Raw genomic sequence first — 18664 nt, forward strand, 5'->3', positions numbered from 1 at the left:
AAAAGTAAATAAATAAATAAATTCCCAAAAACTGAAAGCTCAACCACCATCAACATTTAAAAAAGAAAAACAAATTAAAACCACAAAAACAGTTTCTACCCCATTCAACAACAAACACTTACAATTCTCTTATGTCTAATATCTCATTATACCCTCTGAAACATCCTTCATTCTACACCCTATAAGTTTATTCTATTCCTTTTAAAAATTTAGTTTAAATTGTGCTTATTATTATGTTTACAAACTGCCATTTACTGTGTGCATTTATTTGAGTTTATTATGATATTTAGTCAACGGCAGATTGTTTAAATTTCAATTGTTTTTATTATGTTTTGCAAATTGCCATTGTTCAATGTTATTGTTATGTTAACACTGTCATTCACTGTTATTGTTCGATTTGCTGTTGTTATTTTTGATGAGTCTATTTGAAAACACTGTCAAAAATTTCCCTGCAAACCCCAAATTAAAAAAAAAATTGCTCAAGTCTCGATCGCAAAACATTTTACAACATTTTGCTAGAATACTCATTTGGGATATTTCTGCAGTTTTTACATGGTGTTTCTCTCTTCATTATCTCAACATTATTCTCAATTTCTTTTGTTTTCCTCTAAGGGTGTTGACAAAATTATGGTCTATTGAAAAACAACAAATTAAATAGGTTTCATTACCGCTTTTTTGTTGTTCAATTCAATGGGTTCAAAATTATGTCCTTTTATAATGTAATCCAAAATAAATTGCCAATTTTTACGAATGAAATCACTCCCTTGGTGCCCAAGGGGGTGGCCGAAACCTACTAATTTGGTCTATTATCAAAACCACAAGGATCTCCTGTGATAAAAATCAAACCATAGGAGGGAAAAAAACAAAGTTACTAAACCTCAGGGAAGTATTTAGTATTTAACCCTTCTTTTAACTATTTACATGCAGTGAATTTTGCTTGGATTTTTGGAATTTTGGGTTTGGGTTAAAAAACATTGGCTTTCCAAACTAGGCATTATGCAGAGAGAGACGATTGCAAACAGAAAATCATGACCAAATTGGGCTGCATGGCAGGGAGGGACAGCCCAGCAAAATCCACCCAATTCCTCGTTGGACTTTTGAGGTGGGCTGCGTGTCTTGGTAGGCCTCCTTATGGGCTTTTTGTGGATAAGCATTAACCCTTTTATTTATTTCCCTACCGTTATTATTATTATTTTTTATTTTACAAAGAGGTATTTTTGTTATTTTTTCTTCCTCCGTTAGAGTGCATTGCAACTTTTTAAAGTTGAAGAAGATATTACAAATTGTGTATTAATTTGAGGAGAGTAAATGTAGTTTCTTTTATTATTATTATTATTATTATTGTTGTTGTTGTTGGGCCTTAAATTAAAGTTTTATCTATTTTATAATTGGGATTAAATTTTTTCTACATTTGTTATGATAATTAAAATTTTAATAGATGCGATACCCTATATACCGTTAATTACAATAAAATAAAATCTTAACCGTATAACAAATCATTTTAATTTTACTTAAAATGAGAAAATGCTATTTTCTTACTTAGTATAATATAAATAATCAATGGCCTTTAAATCAAAGGGCCGTTCCATTTTCCATTAAAATGAGATAATGAGCAAGGCTATTGATTTAAACTCCACATGGCACACGAGTTTAATTATTGAGCATTAAATGAAAAAAAAAAAATCTTAGTTTGTGTAAGGCCATTATTACAATCAGCCCAGACTGGAGCAATCTTTGAGTGGCTCTAGCCTACCCTAAAGGTCCAACACTCAAGGCCTGTTGACATTATATTTTAAATTATTTCTTATTTTTTATTTTTTATTTAAAAAAAAAAAAAAAAACCCACTTATTTTCTGTGTCCTCTAAATTGCTTGAGTGTCAGGCCTAGCTTTAGATCATCAGAGTCTATCCTTACACCATAGACATTGAGGGATTATTTGTTATGGACATAATTGCTCAAGCACGTAACGGATAGATTAAGAATAGGTCGAAGAACCTTAATACCTTTTGAATCAATTCAAAAGTTGAATAATTTATTTTTGTTTAATTTTATTAATAAATTTGGTTTCTTTAAATAGAGACTTACAACACATAATAAATATAAAAGACTCATAGAAATAAATACTTCTAATAAGATAATATATTATCTTTAATGATAACATATTATATTTTATATTTAAATTACTTATTATCTCTAAGTATTTTAATTCTAAAATACTTCTATTACTAGACTTGTAACATTATTCATCTAACCTAGAGTAATTATTTTGTGAGAAATTATCACTTTGTTTATGTGTCCAAGTCTCCAACTATATTAAACGAGGAATGTTATACTTATTCTCATTTTTTTACACAATTTTTCTATACATATATGTGGCTTTAAAACTATCGATGAATCAAAATCCAAAAAAGATTAATCTCATATCCAATAGTAGTCGTAAAAGAGACGTATGAATATGAAAAAATTGTTTAAAAAATTGAGAGCAAGTATAACATTATTCATATTAAACCTCATAATATCCGTTTCGAAATTACTATTTGCTATTTAGTCAACATATCTATTTTTCCATTTGGGTTTAGTCTTTTAGAGGTTTCAAACATGCGATTTGAAAAAATGGAAATTTTTAAACGTAATTATGAAAATATATATTTTTTTAAACATAATTAAACGTTTGGTAAGATCACTCGTTTTTAAAAAAAAAAACACCTACTTGAAAACATATTTTCAACTTGCGTTTGGACTACGAAATTACGGGGCCAAATCAAATCCACTCAAGTTTGAGCAATTTTTCATTCCTTTTGGATTGAAGTATTTTATCATACTTAAAATCTTGGCACCAACTTTTAAAAACGGACCTTAAATTGCTAACCGTCACTTTTTTTCAAATGTATTCTAAAATTTGAGTAGGTCTAACCAGATCGTCTAACTAAAAGGGTGTTATATATAAGCGTTAGGAAGCTAGCAAATCTGTCATACAAAGCGAGAAACCAATTATGCTGCACATGGTCTAGTAAAAGCTACAATAAAACGAGCCATATATTATGTATGGATGGAAGAAATTTTCAGTTATATCCGTAACTTTGGGCTCTAAATTTTTCAACAATGAATGAAAAATGAAATTTTTTTACCAAAAAAAAAAAAAAAATTACAATTTTATTTAAAAGATGAATTACTGTATAATTTTCAAGTGTTCCCCATGAAAGTGGCTTCATCATCCATAGGGAGATTGTTCCCTGACAGTTCCCATTGCACTCAATAGAGGGAACCACGTCATGGTCGCCTCGGTCGTTTTCTTCCTTAATTTTCTTTCATCATTTCGTCATCCATATCATAATCATCATCATCAATCATCATTTTTAATCACTTTAATATTATAAAATCCATTAATCCAATGCTCATTTCTACTTATTAATTATTATTATTATTATTATTATTATTATTATTGGAGCAATAGTTTATGATTGTATAAGAGAGGTCACCCATGTAATTAATTATGATTATGCAAATGGGAATCCTTTCTCTACCGTTGGATTTCAAAAGTTCTTATCCCTATTCACTTAAATCTACACTAAATTACGATTTCCTAAATGCCTAATGATAATGGGCTACCACATGAGATGTATTTGCAACAACTAACAACTTCTGACAATTATTTCGCAAGAAAAAAATAATAATAATCTTTTTTAATATGGACAGCTTATGGCTCCTTCTAATGATCCCTGTTCAGTTAACTTCTGACAATTAATTTTTTTATTATCCCTATTTTACTTAACTAACAGTTGCCCCATCTATCAAATAATTGTTTTTTTTTTGGTAATTGTTTTAAAGTATTAGTAGAAGTAATGATGTACGCTATATTTTTCGTGTTCGCGTGTCAATATATGGGCTATAAGATTATATACGTCAATTATAATTCAACGTATTTAATTAAATGGGTAAAATCCTACAACAGTAACCCTTTAATTTTATATTCGGTTCATGCATGTCGGGTTCACAAGTCATGTCAAAAATTGTTAATTATTATATTGCATGTTGGGTTTGGGTCGTATCGAGACATGCGTATAAGACATAAGTCAACCATAACTCCACCCGTTCAATTAAACTTGCTTTCTTCCCCAATACCCAACAAATTCCTTTAATTAAACCCATTGCTTCCACAATTTTCCCCTTTTCTGCGACATTAGAGACATGGAGCCTGTGAGGTTTGAAATAAAGTAAGAACAATTTAATTATCATAAAGCATTGTTAAAATATGAGGAATTGGTGCAGTTTTCATAAATCATGATGGAGATTGGTCTTGGTCTTGGTCTTTTTAAGGGATGAGGCCCATTTTATTTTGTCTCTAAGAGTTGATTGGTCTGTCTTGATTTTTCATAAAGGAACAAGTATACCCAATGACCAATACAATGGTCGAGTCCTCTTTGTTTAAGGGCTTTCTTCAACTCCACTCTAACATTACTTCTTCTGGTTTTCTTTTGTTGTTTTGAAAAATTGCAGCTTAAGTTAATCTGAAAATATAGTTATCTTCTCGAGCCGGCATTTTTCATCAATTTTAATGCCAGACAGGTAGAGGAGAGCAACAAGACGGTTTTAACCAGCTTGCAAATCCACCCACCCATAAGGGTAATGGATGGATTTTCCCCCCATTACACGGTATGGGAAAATAGGTTAGAAAAAAATCTGCCCATTAGCAACTGATTCATAAGGCAATTAATTGAATTTATCGGTTCGTCTGTGTGTAGATACGGGTGGCTTTCGTCTCCAATTAATAAGCAGTTAGATAGTGAAATCCACCTCCTGCTAAGGTGAATACAGTGGCGGAATAAGGTCACAAGTGATAGAATGAAAACTCCCCTTAAAGTTATCTAATCCAAAATTTCTCCGGGTTCCATTAAGTGCCTTTATTATTGGGTTATGATAATTGGATGATTTACCCCATATCAAGACCATAATAAGAAGATGGGTATGTAGCCAACACATGCCTAATTTGTCTATTGATTTGAAGCACCTCAAAAAGGAAATTTGAAAGTTGAATCAATTTGACATCAAAGGGAATGGATTGGACACACTATTTAATTAGAAAAATTGTCATTAATCTTGGACCAAATACTCAAGTGATGCCCACTTTAATAAAATTTGGTCTTACCTAACATTTAAAGTATAATCCATGTTACTTTTGAAGCTTGTTGATAAGAGAAGTAGGTGGAGGTGATTATAAACACCCATGTGATACTTCTTTACTCAAGAGAGAATCTAATTAATACTTACCTAAAAAATAAATAAAATAAAAAATCCAATAAACCCAATAGATACCTCACATGCAATGTACCAAGTTTGGTGGTGTTCGTATTAATCAATTAATAATGAGACTTAATCATCCAAGACCACACATTCATTGTACATAGCTTTCTTTGTCCTAATACCCAATGAAAAGGTAAACTAGTGGAGCCAAAGTGAACACATTAGACAACATTTTGTGCAACCTTATTTAAAAGAAGGACATTATTAAATGTTTGTAAAGGGGTGCAAATTAAACATTGACATGGTTTTAGATTAAATATAAGGGCCATTATGTTAAATAATGGTAAATTGTAATTATAGTTTTGAAGGATTTTTTGTTTCTTTATTTTTTTTATTTTTTATTTTTTATTATTATTATTATTATTATTATTATTATTTTGAGTGCAAACAGAATATTAGATATGTGGTCTCGATTTGACCACAAAAAGAATTTATCAGTAAAGGCAACTCCCACCCACATTTTAAGAATTTTCACTATACATAATCTTGGCTATCAATGACTTTACGTGGTGCTGCTATCAATGCCTTAAATAACCTAGCAGAAATTGCCTTGCATTATTTTTTTTATTTTTTATTTTAATTTTTTAACCACAAACTCATATTATAAAACATGAGAGCACCGACCAAAAGATAACTTCATTAACTGATAACCATGTTTTGATAATGTATACATATCATCATTACCCTATACACTAAGGGTGCATTTGAGATTACAAATTTACAATAATAATTTATATTTTTAAAAGATATCGCAAAACATATAACGTTTGACATTATGATTTAAAAAGCACTTAATATAAAATAAGAAGAAAAAAAAAATCTGCGATTTCTATAAAAAGGTTAGAGGGTACATGTTTTAAAAAAGCACGAATTTAAACCAAAATTACGATTTCGTATAACAAATATTTGATAAAAATAAACTTTTTAACATGTTTTACCAAATGCCTTTGTGATTTTAAAGAGTAACGCTTTCAAAAACATAATTTTTAAAATTGCACTTGTTAAAATCACAATCACAAACAGATCATAAGAATAATAGTCGAAGTAATTATTGAGTTCCTTCTCACCTTCTGCTGCTAAAATTGTAAAATCAAATAATTTTACAGGTGAAAATGGTGAGTCTATGGCTTAGTAAACAAAACATCCCATTAATATTGTGTAATGTGAGCCCCCGTTTCAATTTAAAATTTCTCTTTTTGTTTATCAAATTCATTTTAAATATAAGTTGGCTCTCATGGTACAATATATATATATTAAAAATATGTAATGCTTAAACAAATGTTGAAGTGAAATTTTGCTTTACTTTGATTTTTCAAATTATGGTTTGTTAAGCATTCTCTCTCACTTAACACTGGGTCGTTAAGCGTACTCCCTCACGTAATAACGGGATGTTAAGTGTACACTACTACTTAATTTTGAGTTATAAAACGTACTTTTCTACTTAACACTGAGTCGTTAGGCGTACTCTCCCACTTGGGTCTATGGCGCTTTTAAACCAAAATTAATTAATTAGTAATTAATCTCAAATATGCAGCAAAAATGTATAAGTGATATTAGCATTGCCTCTATTTTTTCTTTCTATCTTTCTTTCTTCTCCACTGGAGCCTCTAAAAATACATAAAATGTTGTGATTTACTCTTATCTCGCAATGTACAACAATTGCATTATTAAACACATAAAACTAGCACTACAAGACCCGGGCCAGTGAAATCGCAAGGTTTAAACATGCATTTATGGATAAGTTATGCTTAGGAGAAATTAAGGTATTGTACGTAAGAAATCATTCAATAGTAAAAGAAAAGAAAAAAAAAAATCATGTCGACGAAGTGCACAATATATATGTATATATATCACGTGCCATAATTATCTTTCATATGACTTATTTGTGCCCCCATCATCTTCGAAGTAGAGTTTGTGTGTTTTGTGAGACATAGGGTACAATCCAATGCTATGGTACTGTACATGGCCAGCTGCCCACTAGTCAACTTAAGTTAAGTTGCCATGTGCCTCTTTTTCATAATGTATTTAGTTATTTACCTACACTTTTAAAAGAATTTGCTTGAAAGATTTTCCATTAGAGTGTTGGGCAAAGTTTTATTGGAACTTACAAATTGTTCATTCAAAGATAGAACCTTTGATGCTTTTGGTAATATGAGATTTCCTAAACATCAAACATAGGTGATCAGGTCTCTCCCACCGTTGATGTTTAATAATCTCTTATAGCGTACTTATTTTATGAGAATGAGTGATTTGTCTTCATAGAGTGTTAAAATCAAGTTCCAAAACCCCAAAGTAAAATAAAAAACACATTTTCTTTTTAGTCAGAAAATTATTACCACAAGCATTGGAAAATAAAAATACTATTAATTAAAGTAGTAATAAAAGTTGCAATGATTAAGGAAAATAAACATTTTGATGCTATGAAATAACCTTATTTTAAATTAATCGATGCTAATTTAAATAGAAAATTCTAATATTCCTTTGGGTTGAGGTTACATCATGCATGAATTTACTAAATAACTTTATTAATACAACTGGTAAATTTAAACACTAACAAATTAAGATTTTGGGAAAAGTTCACATACCCCCTCAAACTATCACTCAATTGACAATGTCTCCCTCAAACTTTAAATTGCGACAATGTACCTCCCAAACTACCAAAACATTGTCAATGTCCCCCTCATTGACGAAACTACCCTTAGTAAATTTTTTTTAAAAAAATAATACTAAAATTTCTGGAAAAACCTAAAATTTTAAAAAAATATATATCTTTTTATTAGAAAAAAAAAATTAAAAAATTTCGATTTTTTTTTATTTTATTTTTTTATAAAAATTGAAAATTTTTCGTTTGTTTTTTTTAAAAATGTTTTCTTTTATAAATTTTAAATAAAAATTTCCATTTTTTTTTAAAAAATAAAATATTTTCATTTAAAAAGAATAAAGTTTTCGTTTTTTTAAAACATATTTTAAAAAAATCTAAAAAAAAAAAATTGATTTTTTTGAAAATAAAAATTTCGGTTTAAAAAAAATCATTTAAATATTAAAATAATTTTTTTAAAAAAATTAAAATTTTTGTTTTAATTTTTTTTTTGGAATTTTAGGGGTATTTTTGTCACATTGATAAATATATAGGGGCATTTTGATCTTTTTGCTAGCTTTGGGGGGCATATTGACAATATTTTGATAGTTTGGGGGGTACATTGTCGTAATTGAAAGTTTAGGGGGGGACATTATCAATTGGATGGTAGTTTGAGGGGGGTATGTGGACTTTATCCTAAGATTTTCATAGCTGTGGGCATAGGAAAATTTTATTTTTAGTGATAATTTACAATTATATTCTATTTAAATCATAAATGGACCTTAGCCATATTGTTCTGGAAGGCGATGCAAAGATAATTGTGGACGCTCTCCACCTTACCGAACCCAACTGGAGTAAGATAGGCCATCAGATTGAAGATATGAAGATGTTATTAGAAGCTTTCCCTAGCTGGTCTGCCCGTGCAGTGGGTCGTGCAGCAAATAATGCTGCTCATGTTATTGCTCGCATGGCTGTGAAAGACAACATAGAGAGAACATGGAGGGACTGTTACCCGGAATGTATTCATGATATTATCCGGATGGAGTGTTCAACTCCTTCCGTTGATTGATTCAATAAAATGATCATGAAATTTATCTCAAAAAAAAAAAAAATAACCTTCCTATAGAACCAAGTCATTAAATGTATCAATTAATTACAACATAGACGTTAATTATCTTTATCAAGTTTACGTAAATTATCTTTATTTGATCATCACTATAAAATTAGGCATGTTATACATCATTCTCTATCAAATCTTTCAATCATTCCTTTTGTAAATCTACAATTGGATTCACCCATCCCTTGTACAGAGATGGGTGAAAAATGAGATGAACAATGGTTTTTATAATTTCTCTTATAAAATCAGGTTTTTATGGCTACTCCAAAAAAATATTCTAACTATCACAGCTTCAATAACATTTAATTACCATATAGATGTCAAAATCATTTATAAAGTTTTATAAATTTTTCTTTATGTGATTATCATCATGGCTTAGGATCTTGTGACTACTTTTTTTTTTTTTTTTTTTTTTTATTGTTGACTTGTCCACGTAATGAGAGGGAATTCTGCTTCATGATGCATGATCTTCAGTCGATTGAGTTAATCACTTAGGACGATGTTGTGACTACTCTTTTTTTTTTTTTTTTTTGACATGTCCGCACAAGATGAGTGAAATGGGAGAATGTGATTCAAACTAGTGACTTCTGTTTCATGAAGCATAGTTCTCAGCCAATTGAGCTACTCTTTAAGGACGATGTTGTGACTACTCTTAAGTCACTATGATATGCGTTACTTTATGATGGCATCATAAAGCTTCAATCTTTAATACTGATCATATACAAAAATATTTTTGAAAATACCTTCAGCCATATTTGCTCGAACGAAACATAGTAACAGTCTAACAGAAACTTGAAGAAAAAATTAAAAGAGATATCTTCTAACCTATCCCTAGTTACCCTTGTAAAGGTTAGGTTAGAGATCTCCTATCATAATTTTACTTTATTTATTTATTTATTCCATTAAAGAATAAAAATTTAATTTCATAAATAATTACCCTATTTGAAATAAATTACCAAAGATCTTAATTTGTGTCTTGAAATGAAGTGCACACTCTAATTAATAGGGGATTTCTAACAATATATCATATATTTTTTATGCAGTAATTTAAACATATTTTAAGAAATAAATATGCCAATCACAATCTGTCTTCTCAAAAATTGTTTTGCTTTTTTCTGTAACATGGATAGTTCAGTTGTTTTATACTGATTATGATCAGTAAAAACGTTGAAAATGCTAATCTTGCTTTATGAATCATTATAGGAGATTTTTATTTTTATTTTTTATTTTTTTGTCGTTTTTTCAACAATTCATATTTAATTCTTTTTTCTTTCTTTTTTTTCTTGTTAAAAACTATAAAAGATGTCCTATCATTTTTTTTATTTATTATTATTATTTTTTTACAACACCTATACCAAATCCATTTTTGAAACTTTCATATTCTGATAGATGAGATGCAATGAATTATTAGGACGGTCAATTTTTTATACAACCTGTGAATTCATAATGAAATTAAAAAATTATGAGTTGAGTTATAATTGACTTATAAAATTAAAAAATTATAATCGAAATTTTTTAACACATTTAATAAAATAGACCAATTATAATTCACTTATATAATATTATATATATATATATATGCCTAAACAAACACGCAAACACAAATTACCGCCACCACCCATGAATTATGATTGAAAGGGTGCACCTAGACGGTTGATTTGTAAAGATGCAATCAATATAATGAATCTATCTTTTTCTTTGTTCTTTCTGAAAGAGTGAGATAGAGAGAGAGAGAGAGAGAGAGATGGAGATTTGAGTGATTTATAGAAGACATAAATGAAAAAACTGAATTTCCACTTGGTGGGATTGACCCAATCGGCACAAGAGGCCAAAAGCTGCTCCTAGTTGTTGACCTAACGCACAAAAGGCCAAAAACCCATTGTGGCCCGCACGTTACAAAGAGAGAAAATTAAAAAAAAAAATGGCCTATTCAATTGAATACAGACAGAAAGACACACATAGAGAAAGAAAGAAAAAGAAAGAGGAAAAAGGAGAGAAAGGAGAGCGGAGAAAGAAAGACAAGTTGTAGTAAGCAACACGGCAAATATGTTTGGTGTAGTTTGTATGCGTGTGCCACATGCTCATATAAGGACAATTTATTCATCCAAATATACAACCACTACTCATACTCACTACCCTCCCTCCTCTTACTTTTTATTTATTTATTTATTTTTCAGGATAATTACAAAGCACTTGAGTGATAATTACTAAAACCTTTTCTCGGGTGATATATATATATATATATAAATTAGGTTTGTTTGAATGATTTTCTATTGTCGCTAGTGGTTGTTTTCTGTTTTAAATTATGGTTTGTTTGAAATTGTGTTTGTTGATCTCAAAATTACATTTAACACCCTAAAAACTCGTTTGAAAAAAAAAAAAAAAAAAAAAACCGTTTGATAAAAATAGATTCAAAGTACTATTGAAAGTCAAAAAGCCTAAAAATTATCAAACCGTACTTTTAACAAAAGCTTAAAAATGAAGTTTTTGTCGAAAAATAAATTTTGACTTAAAAACTCTATTTCTCAAACGCAATCTTAAACATCCCCTTATATGTTAATGTATTTATCTTAAAAACAGAAAATGAAAGACCAAAGACAAAAAGGGGGGGTTGGATGGGCATTTGGATAAGGACTTGAATGTATGTTTAATCTTAGGAATACGAATATATTTGTATGCCATTTCCCCATCAAAGAAAATACAACGGTCAAGATTTGCTTGAGACTTCAAGTACTAAATAAAAGAGAATTGCGTATAAAGAATCTTTAGGAATACTACAAATCTACGATATATGTAATGATTTTTTTTTTTTCTCATCAAAAAAAAGAAATCAACGGTCAAGATTAGGCTTAAGTACAAAAAACTAAAGTGTTCAACAAAGTACCCAGCACTTCTTTTCTCGTTTGTTTTGTCAAACTTTATCGCACACCATCATAACTCCCGACCTTTTTTCCCATCAGGCAAAAACCAACGGCGGACACGTCGGTGGGGCCCAACATCACAAGGAAAAAAATCTCTAATCCAAATCCCCCCGCATCCCAAAAAAAAAAAAAAGCAAAGCAAAGCTCCGAAGGACCACGTGGCGGGCTCACAGGGCCACATGCAAATCAGAGTGGGGCCCATGGGACCGGGTCCCATTGAATTGAGTTTGATCATCGTATCAACATGTTTCAAGAATAAGACTTTTGGCGGGGGGAGTGGGGCCCACGGGTGGGGGTGGGGGTGGGGGAAATTATTTTTATTTATATTTATTTTTAAGTTATCCAACGTCGAAACGTGTCCGTAGCCCACGATGAGATATATATCGAACTCCACGGGATACGACAAAAGCATAAAGCCCACCATTTTTATATTGAGAAAAAGAAGGGGAAAGCTCTCCCCAGGCTCTGACAAAAAACATGCGTCACGCGCTTTGCGCTAGAAGACAAAACACGTGTCGTGCTCGGTGGCACTTTCGGGGTTTTGTGGGGTTCTGGAGGGTGCTTTCGGGAATCTCGGAATGGAAACGGGCTTTTGGGCAAAAAGCGTCAAGACGGAACCCTTTGTCGCCACGTGCCTTGGCGTCGGCCGCACGCAGGAAACTCTTGTCTGCTTCTTTTGATTATTTTTTTATTTTTATTTTTTAATTTTTAATTTTCTCCAGAATTTGTAATAGGCACGGCTTTTGCCACGGTTGGTTTTTTGACTTGTTCCACAACTTTCTAGTAATCATCTTATCATTTTATTATTATTATTATTATTTTTGAAATGTCAAGCAATAAATATCTAGTATTATTACATGTCTTCTTCATAAATTATCATATAGTATATAAAAAAGAAAAAAGAAAAAAAGCAAAGTCTCTAATAGGGTTTGTAATTATCCAAAAAAAAAAAAAAAAACACATAATAAAAATCCTTCAAAAATTTTATGTCCAGTTCTTATCTGTCGTGTAACAAATTGACAACCCTTATGTAGTTATGTTACATGTTGGGTATGGTCTGTGTAAAGACATGGTTATAAGACTATATAGTTATCATAACATAACACATTTAATTAAAGAGGTAAAATTCATTAACCCTAATCTGCTAATTTTGTATAGATACCTTTATTATGAAGTGTCACAAAATTTCTATATCATAAAAATAGAAAGGATTCAATAATGTGTAATAACTGAAAAAGGAATGTGAAGTAATCCCAATTTTTTAAATAAAAAGAAAATTAGGTTACAACATTTAATTACACAGATATCTTTTAATCTAGAGATCATAATAGTTTTGATGACAAACTGTGATAATTGTAGAATGAAAGTATGATCATTTTTAATTACCAAATGAAAAGGGTGAAAGCACTTATGTAAACTCCTATGATCTTTTTCTCTTCCTCTACTTACTTTTCAATCCGTAACATAAATCAATAAATATAATATGATGCATATAAGAATCATACCCTTATAATTAGTGAAAGAAATTTTCTTATTTTCCGTCGGTAAAAGTGCTCTTTTATTTAAAACATGTATCTGTTTTAAAGACAGATGTCAAATACCATATTAATTTCGTTAAAATGTACCTAAAAATCGCATAATCTAAAGATAAATGTCATATATTCTATTAATTATATTTAATTCCATGAAGTTTATTAAAATAAGAAGAAGAAAACAGAAATTAGAACAATATGGAACCCAAAAAAAAAAAAAAAAAATGATTCCAATCTTAAAAAAACCTGCTTGGGAATATTGCATATATAATAAACAAAGAAAAGCCCAAAGGCAGGCCTGCCAATAGCCAGCCATGCGAAGCCTTTAATTTCCAGGTCACAAGAGAAAGAATAATATATATATATATATATATATATATATGGAAGAAGAAGAAAACACACACAAAAGAGAAAATTCGAAGCAAAAAACATATATTGAATAAGGAAGGGTGGGGCCCATATGAACAGTTTAATTCGGCCGCCAGCTTTGTCGTCTCTCTCGTCTCCGTCCAGCACCGTCGTTCCTTTGCGTTTGACTCTCACCCCTCCTACACCGCACCTCTCTCTCTCTGTCTCTCTCTCTCTCTCTGTCTATCGCGCTTTCTTTTATCCTTATGAGGGTGTACTTTCTTTCTTTCTTTCTCGCTTTTCTAATATCGTTGATCTCTCTGCGTCTCTGAACGCTTTCTGTTCCCCTTCTTATTAGTTCAGAAGCAAGTGTCCCTTCTTAGTTCAGCAACCCAAAACGAGGAATCTATCAAATAAAAGGGAAAAGAAATCAAAAGGTCCAAGGCTACCACAGACAGACACAGAGAGAGAGAGAGAGAGAGAGAGACACACACACACACACACAGAGACAGAGACAGAGAGAGAGAGCCTTGTTGTGTTATAATGAGCAATAGAGGACTTCTTTAGTTTTAGGCCTGCTTGTCGTGTGGTTTTGAATCTTTGGTGGTGTGGGGGGAGAGAGAGGGAGAGAGAGAGAGAGAGAGAGAGTCATGGCTGGTAGTAATGAAGTCAATCTCAATGAATCCAAGGTATTTAGCTTCATATCTAGCCCTGTACTTTCTCTTCTTGGTGTACTTTTTTCACGTATTTGTGGTGTTGTTTTCAGAGTTTGGAGATTAAATGATCGTTTGGTCGATGGGTTTGTTTCATTTTGTAATTTTTTTTTTTTTTTTTTTCTGGGTTTGTGTTATTTGGCTTTAGGAAGTTGGGAGTTTCGGGAATTTGAGTTTCATTTGGGGCTCTACTGGCTAGGGTTTGAATTTTTGTTTCTTATTTGAAGGATTCGAGTTTTCCCAAGTGCCACTTCTGCTATTCGCTTTGAATTATTCCCCATATCTGTAATGGGCTTTTGGTCAATAGAAATGAGTTGATATGATGGTTGGATCATGGGTTCTTTAAATCTCTTTATTCTTTCTATTTCCTCAATGTTGGATTTTTGTTTCTTGTTCTGGAAAGTCGGAAGTTTGGGAAATTTGAGTTGGATTTGGTGCAAAAAAGTTGGATTTTTTTTTTCAGTAAGTTTCGTGGTTTTTGAGATGTATTAGACGTACATCTTTTTGTTTTTCCTTCCCCCTTAGTTTCATGTTGGGTTTTAATGCTGCCTCACCGATTTTCATAATTTCATGTTCTGTGTATGTTGGAGATTTTCATATGCATATATGACCATTTGGGTGGTTAAAATTTAGGATTTAACGACTCTGTAAACTGTAATATTTAGATATTTGGTTCTTATCCTTTCAATCTTTGTTTCTTTTTGTAGAGGGTTGTGCCACTTAATACATGGGTACTCATCTCCAATTTCAAGCTAGCTTACAATCTCCTCCGCCGTGCCGATGGAACATTCAACCGCGAGTTGGCAGAGTTTCTTGAGCGGAAAGTCCCCGCCAACACGATTCCGGTTGACGGGGTTTTCTCCTTTGACCATGTTGATAGAGCCACCGGCCTTCTTAACCGGATTTACCAGCCCGCCCCAGCAAATGAGGCTCAATGGGGCATTGTAGATCTTGAAAAGCCCTTGAGCACTACCAAGATTGTCCCTGTCATAATTTTCTTCCATGGTGGAAGCTTCACCCATTCTTCAGCCAATAGTGCTATTTATGACACCTTTTGTCGCCGCCTTTCGGGCACCTGCAAGGCTGCTGTGGTTTCTGTAAATTACCGCCGATCCCCTGAACATAGATACCCCTCTGCATATGATGATGGCTGGGCTGCTCTCAAGTGGGTTAAATCAAGAACATGGCTTCAGAGTGGGAAGGATTCCAAGGTTCATGTATATTTGGCTGGAGATAGTTCTGGCGGTAACATTGCTCACCATGTAGCAGCAAGGGCTGCTGAGGCAGAAGTTGAGGTATTGGGGAACATACTTCTTCACCCAATGTTTGGTGGGCTAAGGAGAACTGAATCAGAGAAGAGATTAGATGGTAAATACTTTGTTACAATTCAAGACCGCGATTGGTATTGGAGAGCTTATCTTCCCGAAGGCGAAGATCGTGACCATCCGGCATGTAACCCGTTCGGACCCAGGGGGAAAACCCTTGAAGGACTCAATTTCCCCAAAAGTCTTGTGGTTGTAGCTGGTTTGGATCTTGTCCAAGATTGGCAATTGGCTTACGTTGAAGGGCTCAAGGAATCTGGCCAAGTTGTGAAACTTCTTTATTTGGAGCAGGCCACCATTGGATTCTACTTCTTGCCTAATAATACCCATTTCTATTGTCTCATGGAGGAGATAAGCAGCTTCGTGAATCCTAACTGTTAATAGACTCTACTTAACCTCACCCACAGCAGCCATACATAACAGAAGCTTGACATTCACTTGGGTTTTTTTTTTTTTTTTTTTTTCCCCTTTTGCAGTGGTGGTGTGTAGTTATATGATTGTGTAGTATTTACTCTTACTCTGTTGATCTTGCCATCCATGGTGATGACAGAGTTCTGCATCCCCTGGAGGTTACTGTCTGTGTCTCTGTCTCTTACGTGCATAAAAAGGTATTATATATCAGGGAAAGGCCAGTTTTAGCAGCCCGGAGGAATCAGAACACTCGTTCATTTGATTTGTGGGATTTGGCTGAACCACCAGAGATATATAAGAGCTTACCCTGGTTGACTTCCTCCGGCCACCAATATTGGGAAGAGAAAAGTATTGGGGTAAACGTTTGGTGGTTGATCAATCTGTTTTAGTAAATGGATATATATCATTATAAGCACTAATTTCAGGACATGGACTGGAAATATCACATCCAATCGTGTAATGAACTTGTATTTTATACTAGTGTTCTAGCTATATAAAGATTTTGTTTGCCCTTTTTTATCTTTTTACATTAGATCTAGCTAATCCTTCTGTTGTTTCTTTGTAAGGTTCTGCCATTTCTGTCTCTGATGATTGATGAAAACATCTAAAGCTTGGCAAGTTGTGACCATATAATGATTCTTTGATATGATATCATATATTGCTCTGAATGCTGTCTTTGTTTTGCTAATGTGTTTTGAGTTGTTTATTAACGACAAAAGACTGAAAAGAAACGTCGTTAATTGTTAACAAACATGGGGTGGCTGTATCTTTGCATCCCATTTAAGGATTAAACCTGGAATTCGTTTCCAAAAGTCAACACAAAAAATGGTAAAAGAAAAAGAGGAGAGAGGGAAAAGGGTTGGAGAGCTTTCATAGTCATCTACTTGTAAATGGGCACTTAGTGCTTGTGCCCTGCCTGACCATCCCAATGTCTTCGCAAAGGCAAAGCCAAACCCCATCCACCAAACAAGCATTGGAAATTTTGTGGAGAGAATGATTGGACACGAGTCCAAATCCTTGGATTTCGCCATCTTTCCACATCAATTTGATTAATGCTTGTCAGCTCCTGATTGCCTACTCTAGAGGGGTCGTTTGGAATTTGGGATAATTGCAAATTCAGGAATTGGCTTTGTTTTCATGGGGGGAAACCCATCTATTAGTGGTTGGGAATTTTTGGATGCACTCTAAGGGACCACCACATTTGAAAACCCATTTGAACAAAAAAAAAAAAGAAGGGGTTTAATTATATTAGCCTGTTGGGAATGCTTCAAAGTGCTTAATGACAAAATTAAGTGGTCGAACAGCTAAGCTATGGATTAGGACATCCAGCCTTGTCTTCTATTGACTTTCCAGGCATATATTTGGTTAATATATATATATATATATAGAGAGAGAGAGAGAGAGAGAGCTTTTTTTCTAGTTCTTGCGTCTGTCAATCACCAAAATATTCACTTGGGTATTGGGACTTCTATTTTTAAATTTTGTTTTTCCACCTTTCTTGTCCAGATTGTCGTGGGTTTATTTTCATGTCCTTATTATCAACTGTCCCCCTTGTAAATCAGCTGTTTATGTTTTGGAAATACATCCTAATACGACAGGATCAAAGTCATTGTCAACAAATGCCTGCTCTTTAATGGCGATTATGGACAAAAATCAATACATTTTCTTTGGTCTCCAATCCATCTGCCCTTTATCTATCATTAATCTATTTTCTTGTGTGGGTCACCGCTTGCGGCTTGCGTGCTTACACCCTCATTATCCTCCTAATCACATCTCATTTCTGGTTGAACCCTTATTTTATTATCAAACCCAATTCTTTAATTTAACCTCAGCTTCTTTAGATTTTAGATTGCTTCTCAATTTCATATTTCATTATTCATGGGCCACCTCAAACTCATTTCTTTTTTAACCCACAAATCTGTTTTTTCTTTTTCCTGTAGATGATTCTTCTGCAAATAGTCAAATGCAATGAACTTCAGGTTTGAATATTTCTGTACAAACACAGTAACTTTCTGTCAAATTTTACCTTTTTTTTTTTTTTTTTTGGCAAAATTTATCCTTATGACTACTATCCTTATTTATCCTTATCCTAAAATCTCTTCTACTTCCTTTCAATTATCCGTTGGATACAATTTTTTTATTAAATCATAATGGATAAAGTAAAATGACAACAATATCCCCTTTTTTTTAAAAAAAAAAAAAAAGAAAAAGAAAACCTTGGTCAGGCCATGGTCGCTAGATCCCTAGCCTACACATGAGTCACTAGCTAGGTTCGCAAAGTTTTTTTTTTTTTTTTTTTTTTAAATAATAATAATAAGGCATAGTTGTATTTTAGCAAAAAAATATTTAACAGTAGGAAATAATTGAAAAGGTGTTTTTATTTTATTATATATATATATATATATATATATATATTATTT

At 32.2% G+C, this 18664-nt stretch overlaps 1 protein-coding gene across 1 annotated transcript; it reads left to right on the forward strand.

The window, feature by feature from the left end:
* Positions 1-13885: 13885 nt before the first annotated feature.
* Positions 13886-16761, forward strand: LOC132172108 (gibberellin receptor GID1B-like). Its single transcript, XM_059583557.1, has 2 exons — positions 13886-14487; positions 15219-16761. Exons 1-2 carry the CDS (start codon positions 14449-14451, stop codon positions 16212-16214), a joined length of 1035 nt encoding a protein of 344 aa, XP_059439540.1. The 5' UTR covers positions 13886-14448; the 3' UTR covers positions 16215-16761.
* The last annotated feature ends 1903 nt before the right edge of the window (positions 16762-18664 follow it).

Source organism: Corylus avellana, chromosome ca2, assembly GCF_901000735.1.
Source record: "Corylus avellana chromosome ca2, CavTom2PMs-1.0".
NCBI classification, from domain to species: domain Eukaryota; kingdom Viridiplantae; phylum Streptophyta; class Magnoliopsida; order Fagales; family Betulaceae; genus Corylus; species Corylus avellana.